Here is a 9,175-nt window from a genome sequence, read left to right as displayed (position 1 = left end):
CCAGCTACTTGAGAGGCGGAGGCAGGAGACTCACTTGAGCCCAGGAGGTTGCTGTGAGCGTGATGCCATGGCACTCTACCCAGGGGGATAGCTTGAGGCTCTGTCTCAAAAAAAAAAAAAAAAAGTCTGATTTAGACACACATTTTGTAAGTCTGCACAGATTAAAACAGGTAACAGAATTAAACGGGAGCATGCTTGTGTGAGAGCAGGGTCTTTCCCCACTCAGGGTGCACTTTCCATGTACCTGTTTTAGTGTGATAGCATCTTCCTACTTGAATACATACATACGTGCATGAATAATTAGTGTAAAGACATGCAGGAAAAACCAACTCTTAATGTGGTCTACTTCTGTGACCAGACATATAGGGGTTTTTCTCCACATACCAAACATTTGCCAAGTGGATGCCAACTGGGTATCTTCTAATTCATTTCAGTTCTGGTGCTATCCACCTGGAGATGGCTGATCGCAAAAAACTGGGTTTCCTGCAGCCCCCTACTTGGCTGGGTAGTTTACTAGGACAGCTCACAGAACTCAGGGAAACACTTACCTACATTTGCCAGTGTATTATAAAGGATGTCTTGAGGAACAGGTGAATGACAAGGTGATGAGATGCTTAGGGTCAGTGCCTGGAAAGGGGCCTAGTATCCTCTGGGTGAGTCGCCCTTCTGGCCCCTCCCTATGTTCAGCTCCTGCACACGGGCTGGGCCTTCTTATTAAGAAAATCACAGAGCTTAATCTCGAGTTCCCTCAGCTCTTGGAGGTTGGTGGGTAGGGCTGGAAGTTCCCACCCTCTCGCCCTTCCTGAGGCTGTCTAGGTAGGGGGTTGGGTAGGGGGTCTCACCTGAGTCACTCCCAGAGCACACACTCTGCTTGATCACATAGGCTGCTTAGGAATAGCAAGAGACCCTCCTTTCTTTCAGGAAATTGGAGGAAATCCTAAAAGTGCTCTGTAAACAAGGACAAAGACGAGATATGTTTCTTACTACACTGAAGTAAATTCTAGTCAGAAATGCCTCATTGCTTTTGAGGAAAAAATGATAATTTGACTTTTTCATTTTAACTAAAATATGTTATAACTGATTGTTTTACCAAGGGGCTCTCTCTGAGGAAGGCCTGCTGGTGTATTTACGGGTGCTCCAGACCTTTCTTCCTCAGTTACCAGTCTCACCTGCCAGCGCCAGCTGTCAAGACTCAGCCAGTGACTCTGAGGAGGAGAGTGAAGAGGCCAAGAAGCCCTCAAGCCCTGTAAGCCCCGCCCCCCATGCCCAGGGCCGCTGCACTGGGCTGGGAAGGCTGCTCTGGCTTTCTGTCCACTCTTACTTGTAATTGCATGCATAAGACCTCTGAGCATTTAGCCTTTACAGATGAGGCCCTGGCCTCCAGCACCTAGCAATTGTGGGTACCTTGTTTTACACATCTCTCTGTCCACCTATGTAAGTACATGTGGAGATATGGAATTTTGTTTTCTTTTTTTTATGGAAAACTGAGTCACAGTGTACATTATTTTTCTGGAAATATTTTCTAGAAGTGAAATTATTGGGTCAAAAGATTAAGTTCCTTCTCGCCCTGTCCTATGAACACTGACATTAGTAATGTCTTTAATTAGTTTCATTAATTTTATAGAGGGTAAATGTTTTGGATTTTTTGTTGTTGTCATTTTGAGACCTCAAACTCTTGAGCTTAGGTGATTGTCTTGCCTCAGCCTCCCAAGTAGCTGTGACTATAGGTGCCCATCACAATGTCCAGCTATTTATAGAGATGGGGTCTTGCTCTGGCTCAGGCTGGTGATTTTTTTTTTCTTAGTTGTTTTTAAGTATACTGTTACTTCATTTTTTTTTTTTTTTTTTTGAAATCAAGTCTTGGTCTGTTGTTGGGCTAGAGTACAGTGGAATGATCATAACTCACAGCAACCTCAAACTCTTGGATTCAAGTGATTATTCTGCCTCAGCCTCCAGAGTAGCTGGGACTACAGGTGCATACTACCACGTTTGGCTAATTCATGGGGTTTTTTGCAGAGACAGGTACCCTTCTTGCTCAGGCTGGTCTCAAACTCCTGGCCTTAATCCATCCTCTGCCTTAGCCTCCCAAAGTCCTAGGATCAGCCATCACACTTGGCTCTACAGAAACCAAATTTTTTAATACTTGATTACATTCCAGAGAAGCTACGAAATTTAAAAAATTATCTATATGCAATATATCTTACATTCATGTGATGAAGAAGCCACGGGTATTTTGTTAGCTAGAGAGATGACAGAGTCTTCCTCACTGCGCTGACGTGGTGGAAATAGACTATGAAGACTCATGAAACAAAAAGAACCCACAGGTTGCCTGTTCTAGTTACACTTTTTTTTGTTTGTTTGTTTTTGTTTTGTTTTGTTTTTCTTTTTTCTTTTTATTGATAGTAACTGTGTACATTAATGCACTGCTGGGGTACAGTGTGGTGTTTTCACAAATAATCTGAAACACTTCCATCAAACTGGTTAACATAGCCTTCATGTAATTTTCTTAGTTATTATGTTAAAACGTTCATATTTTACTCATAGAAAGATTCACTTGTACCTTTGTAAGATGAACCACAGAAGTGAACCCTCGAATCCCCCTCCCTCCACCCATAGTTACACTTTTAATGTTTAAAAAAATCAGTGGGTGGCACCTATGACTCAGTGGGTAGGGTGCCAGCCCCATATACTGAGGGTGGTGAATTCCAAACTAGACCTGGCCAAACTGCAATGACAACAAAAAAAGGTGGGCGTTGTGGTGGGCACCTGTCGTCCCAGCTACTTGGGAGGCCGAGGCAAGAGAATCACCTAAGCCTAGGAGTTGGAGGTTGCTGTGAGCTATGACGCCATGGCACTTTACGGAGGGCGATAAAGTGAGACTCTGTCTCTAAAAAAAAAAGAAAAAAGGATCAGCTTACTGATTTTTTTGAAAAATTATTATTTACATCTATAGAAAATGTCACTCGATTTTTCTTTTTTAGTGTATAAAGGGTTTGAGGTCCCTGGTATTCTTACTTCTTCCTTGTCCACATTCTTTTTTTTTTTTTTGAGACGGAGCCTCAAGCTATCCCCCTGGGTAGAGTGCCATGGCATCACGCTCACAGCAACCTCCTGGGCTCAAGCGAGTCTCCTGCCTCAGCCTCCCAAGTAGCTGGGACTATAGGCGCCCACCACAACGCCCAGCCATTTTTTGGTTGCAGCCATCATTGTTGTTTGGTGGGCCTGGGCTGGGGATTCGAACCCGCCACCTTAGGTGTATGTGGCTGGCGCCTTAGCCGCTTGAGCCACAGGCGCCGAGCGCCTTGTCCACATTCAAGATGAGAACTAACAACTCCACTGTGAGCCAGATACTCCAAATCATTCTTTATTTCTGAGAGAGGTCTTTTATGTCTGTGTTACATATGCCTTTTCTTTCCTATGAAACTTCATTGTGTAGAACCTAATTGGGTTGTATACAGTTGTCCTTTACATTTCTGTACAGCCCATCTGCCTTCTGCTGTGTGCACCTTATCTCATGACTGCAGGCTGCTCTTGTTCTCACGCACCTCATGTTAGGTGTACCTTAAAGATTCACATTTGACAAATTCAATTTATTACGTTTATCTCTAAAGCAGTGTTTTATTTGGTAGATTAAGTTACATAAATATGTCTACCCACATAATTCAAATAGTGTAGTCAACAATAACCCAATGTCATATATATTCATATTTTCTAAAAGTATATATCTTTGGGGTGGTGCGCATATCTCAGTGGGTAGGACCCTGACCATATACACCGAGGCTGGCCAGTTTGAACCCGGCCTGGATCTACTAAACAACAATGACAACTGCAACAACAAAAACAACAACAAATACCTGGGCATTGTGGCAGGTTCCTGTAGTCCCAGCTACTTGGGAGGCTGAGGCAAGAGAATTGCTTGAGGCCAAGAGTTTGAGGTTGAAAAAAGTATGTGTCTTTGGCTGGGCATGGTGGCTCACACCTGTAATCCTAGTACTCTGGGAGGCCAAGGCTGGTGGATTGCTTGAGCTTACAAGTTTGAGACAAGCCTGAGCAAGAGGGAGACCCACTTGAGAGGCTGAGGCAGAAGGATCTCATGAGCTCAAGAGTCTGAGGTTGCTGTGAGCTATGATGCTGTAGCACTCTACCAGGGTGACAAAGTGAGACTCTTATCTCAAAAAAATAAATAAAAGTATCTGTCTTTGGTTAATGCTCCCAAATGAGTAATCTTGTAGCTTATCTTAGGTTTTATTTTGTGAATATGGCCTTCTGGATAAATAGAGATATAAAATTTTTAATTTATCATGAATGTCATTTGATTTTTTAAAAACTCTTTAATATTCCCTTTTATTTTGCTTAAACTGTGTTCTCTCAAGTAATTTAAAATGGAAATGCCAGCGGTGCTTATAGCTTAGTGGATAGGGCGCCAGCCCCATATACCAAGGGTATAGTGGGTGGGTTCGAACTAAACAGCTAAAACAGCAGTGACAACTGCAACAACAGCAAAAAAAGCTGGGCTTTGTGGCAGCAAAAAAAGCCTCCCTTCTACTCGGGAGGCTGAGCAGGAGAATCATTTAAGCCTAAGAGTTGGAGGTTGCTGTGAGCTACTCTACCAAGGGCAACAAAGTGAGACTCTGCCTCAAAAAATAAATAAATAAATAAAATGGAAATGCTGTTAGATGATAATACAGTTTTCACTGTGTATGAGTATACTTTCAATTCAAAAAAATAAGAAATGGGATGGCACCTGTGGCTCCAAGGAGTAGGGCGCCGGCCCTATGTACCAGAGGTAGCGGGTTCAAACCCGGCCCCAGCCAAAAACTGAAAAAAATAAATAAGAAATGAGTTTTTGTACTTTGTCTGGATGAAAGGGCACATTTACCACTTTGACTCAATCTGTACAACAGCCAAGTTTATAAACATGTCATATTTCTCCTAATATTCTGAAATGAAAAAGAAAAATGCATTTTCTTTGAAATGTAAACATTGAAAATACATTGTCAGGAGGCAGAAAGGTAATGTTGAGTTTCTAGGTGCACCTGATGCCTGCTGCTGCATTACCTCAGCAGGTCCATTAGTAGAGATGCTGATGAGTTCTTCATCATGATGTGGATAGTAGATAATGCATGTCTTATATTTTTACTTACAGAAAAATGTGGGCTTTGTCTATTTATAGAGAAGAGGCAAGTTCACATACAACATTAACGGAGGCTAACTTTTCTGCTGTGTTTTAGGAGGATGGTAGACTATCGATACCATACATCACAGAGGAGTGCCTCAAAAAGTTGGATACCAAGCAGCAGACCAATACGCTGTTGAACCTGGTGTGGAGGGACTCGGCCAGTGAAGACGTGTTCACCGGGATGGCCTCCGTGTGCCACACACTCATGGTGCAGCGCCGCATGATGGTGCCCAGAGTCAGGTGAGTGCGGGTGGTGGGGTGGCAGGGTGGTGGGGGAGTGCACCTGCCTCCCTATCACACCCTAATTAGGTTGACCTTGATACTTCTCATAAGTTAATTTTCAAAAATTTGAAAAAAATTTTGGTTGGGACAAAATAAAACATAAAACTTTAAAATGTGGCTCATTTGGTCTTCGATACACATTCTTTGACAGTAATCTTGAGCTGTTTTCTTTCCCTCCATTTCGAGTAGTACTTTAATGGTTGGTTCAGAATTTAACAGAAGAATATTTACTTAGACACAGTGCGGAGCACTTGTAGTTCTGCCAGGACCACAGGGCTGCTGTGGCCTGGGCGCTGCAGAATTCTCTTTTCTTACCAAATGCCATTCCACAGCAGGAAAAGAGTGATTTCTGTTGGTAAGGAAAGCATTCTTTGAAATGAACTATAAGGAATGCATCATCATTGGCCGAAATTGCCTTGTAAACACTAATGCAGACAGCTAATGAGGTGCTGTCTTAGCTCAGGGAAGTTTATTACCTTTAGAGGAAGCGGGGCATCAGTGACATGGCGATTAGCTCCTCCTATTACCTTTAGAGGAAGCTGTCGCCTAATTGCATTAGGCAGGATGTGAGATCTGAAGATCCAGCAGCTGAACCAGGGCACTTGCTTTTATTGGAGCACAAAGTCCATTTCTGGTTTAAATGTCTTGCTGCCGTGGTCTAAGGTTTAACTAGTGAACTGCTTCCAAAACGTGTTTAGTGGGTCAAGGAGTTTTCTAAGTAGGCTTCATTTTATGAGTACTGCACCTATTTCCTCTAAGAAACTACTCCAGGAACTTTATTTCTGGTTTTACTATATTAGCTTGTAAGTATTTAGAAAGAGCAAGTAATCATACTTTAACCGTTGTAGATTTTATGCTTTGAATTTCAGTTTTTATAAAAAGTATTTAAAAGAGGATGATAGTATGTTCCCAGGCTGATGGCCTACACTTGGCTCCTCGTTGGTTAATATTAGCCCCTCTAATTTTCAGAGTTGAGATTTGCAACTTTAATTTGTTTAATGTTGATTGTTAGGCTATATAAAGGAATATGGAGGCCCATCGAAGATTTCTAGGATAGATGTTTACATGAAAAAAGAAAAACACAGAACGATATTATAATAACCTACTTGAGGTATAAGAAGGCTGGAGAAAAAAGAATGTGTATTTGTATTTGCATGAAGAAACTTCAAAGTATATAGAGAATGACTTAACTTTTTTAAATTAGTTAAGTAATAAATGAGTTGCCAGCTCCTTTTTTGAGGAAATTTTTATGTCTTACTGTTAGATGTGGAAATCTTAGTAAAATTTGGTTCTTAGATATTTTTCTTCTTAAGAAAATATATTATCTTACAAAAATTTAAAACATCTTATTTTAAAATGTAGATAAGTCTGGATGCAGTGGCTCTCACTTTTAATCCTGGCACTTGAGCGACCAGAGTTGTGTGAGCTCAGTAGTTGGACTGCAGTGAGCTGCAGCTTCACCTCTGCTCCCCAGCCTTGTGTTTAGAGCAGACCTCCTCAAACTACAGCCCGCGGGCCACATGCAGCCGGCCTAGGACATTTATCTGGCCCTCCAGGTGTTTTTGCCACCGCTGCCTGTCCTGCTTAGCAGCTGACTCGTCCAGGGCCTGCAGTCCTGCCCTCCAACTGTCTGAGGGACATTGAACTGGCCCCCTGTTTAAAAAGTTTGAGGACCCCTGGTTTAGAGACAGCAATGTCTTGTCTCTAAGAACATGTATATGTGAATATTAACCGACTGTATTATGATATGAGGGGAAAATGAATGCAATCTTCCAACATCCAGAGGGCTGACGTGAGTAAGTAAGAGTAAAAACAGCCCATTGGAAGGGTGTTCCGCTTTAACCCTGGCAGACTGGGATTCTTAGTCGGTGTTTGTAGAATGACTGTGTGGCTCTAGCTTGCGACTGGGCAGTGAGACGAACTGTGGTGCCCTACAGGACCTGAGACCATCTAGCTCTATGCAGGTCTCCTTCCTCATCCTTGTCCTTTCTGGTGCTCCTTCACCTGCGCTTTCACAGACGGTGTGCTCAGGATTTTTCTTTTTCTTTTTTTTTGAGACAGGAGCCTCAAGCTATCCCCCTGGCCATGGCATTTCAGCTCACAGCAACCTCCAACTCCTGGGCTCAAGCGAGTCTCCTGCCTCAGCCTCCCAAGTAGCTGGGACTACAGGCGCCCACCACAACGCCTGGCTATTTTTTGGTTGCAGCCATCATTGTTTTGGCGGGCCCGGGATGGATTCGAACCCGCCACCTAGGGTGTACGTGGCTGGCGCCTTAGCCACTTGAGCCACAGGCGTCGAGCCAGGATTTTTCTTTAATACTTTTACTTCTCCATTCCTTTTATGGGTCCCTCTTTTTCTCTGTCTCATTTAATCTTTCCTAAATTTTGTAGGCTTCATTTTCTGTTCAGCTTTATAATTCCTTCTTTCATTCTCTGGAGTGAGAACTTTCATGCAGGCGGCTTCAGCTATATTCTGGTGGCTCACGTTGGCATCTTCAGCTTAGTAACCTCCTGGAGCTCCAGAGTCATGTTCACCTGCTTACGCGGAGTTGTCCTCAGGCCCCTCATACATCTGAAGTTGAATCCAGCCCCTCTCAGGGTGCCTTTCCTTCCTGTCTCACCATATTCACTTAGGTGTCTGTACCTGCAGCCTAGAGTCACGGTGCCCATAGTGGTATGTTTACTTTAAGTTAAATACAAGTACAAACTCAGGCCCTTTGTCACACACAACTACATATCCTGTGTCCTGCGGCTGCCTTACTGAGCAGCACAGAAGGGAACTTGGCCGCCCTCAGTGAGTCTCTTGGACAGTGCTGGGTTCAGGCCCAAGTTGGTACTTCCTCTACCACGTGTTGGCTGTGTTTGTCATGTTTTGCCCAACTGAATTGTTGAAAATATGACCCAAATCATTTCATCTCTTGCTTAAACATCTCCCAGTGAGCCCCCTTTCTTTCAGGAAGAAATCTGCTTTCCTTAGATCATTGAGTCTTGCCGTGTCCTTGGTTAACTTTCTCCCTTCTCGCCACGGAGTGCTCTTTGCGGCAGCCGTGTTAACCGTGTGTGTTCTCTACACCCAGTGTCCTTCACGCATCTGGTGCTGCACACCTCTCTGCCTTTGTGTGTGCTGCTCTCTGTCTGGACGGCTTCCCCTCTCCTCACCTTGTACTCCATGTGGATGGGCTGGAATGTTCCTCCAGGGCTTGGCTCTTTTGCTCCATTGACAGATTAAAGATTTGAAATGGATTTTAAAGGGAGTGTTTTAGCAAGCACAGAGGTTGATACTATAATTTTCCTATAAATACATCAAATCCTAAAGCACCACCAGCTGTGTGCAATGCTGCATACACGTAGTCATGAGGATGCTCAGACTTATATCTCACACTTTAATAATTTAGGATAAAATGACTACGAAAATGACTTTACTGGAGAAAAACACAGGCTTGTGTTTTTAATATTTTAGAAAAAACATTGAGGATATAACTGGAGGGAGAAATACTAATATATACATCTTTCTTTGCCTAGAATTTCATGATTGCTTTTGTTGTCAATGATTATTTTCTGTTTAATCAACAGATTTAATCAGCTATTGATTGCTATTAAAATTTGCAGTCTGTTTCTTTTTTATTTCTTTTGAGATAGAGCCTCAAGCTGTCCCCCTGGGTAGAGTGCCATGGCATCACAGCTCACAGCAACCTCCAACTCCTGGGCTCAAGC

The 9,175-nt window shown here is 43.0% G+C and overlaps 1 protein-coding gene across 1 annotated transcript in view; it reads left to right on the top strand.

Moving 5' to 3' along the window:
* The window catches only part of UBE3C (ubiquitin protein ligase E3C), a 133,368-nt gene that overhangs the window by 40,271 nt on the left and 83,922 nt on the right, over positions 1-9,175 (top strand). Inside the window, exons 8-9 of the mRNA XM_012812962.2 lie at positions 1,083-1,246; positions 5,232-5,419. Coding sequence (XP_012668416.2) covers positions 1,083-1,246; positions 5,232-5,419 — 352 coding nt within the window. The remainder of the gene's footprint in view (positions 1-1,082; positions 1,247-5,231; positions 5,420-9,175) is intronic.

The sequence above is a fragment of the Otolemur garnettii genome, unplaced genomic scaffold (assembly GCF_000181295.1).
Source record: "Otolemur garnettii isolate 467f Iridium unplaced genomic scaffold, OtoGar3 scaffold00235, whole genome shotgun sequence".
NCBI lineage: Eukaryota > Metazoa > Chordata > Mammalia > Primates > Galagidae > Otolemur > Otolemur garnettii.
Note: the sequence above shows the minus strand (reverse complement) of the source record. Positions and strands in the feature narration are given on the sequence as shown.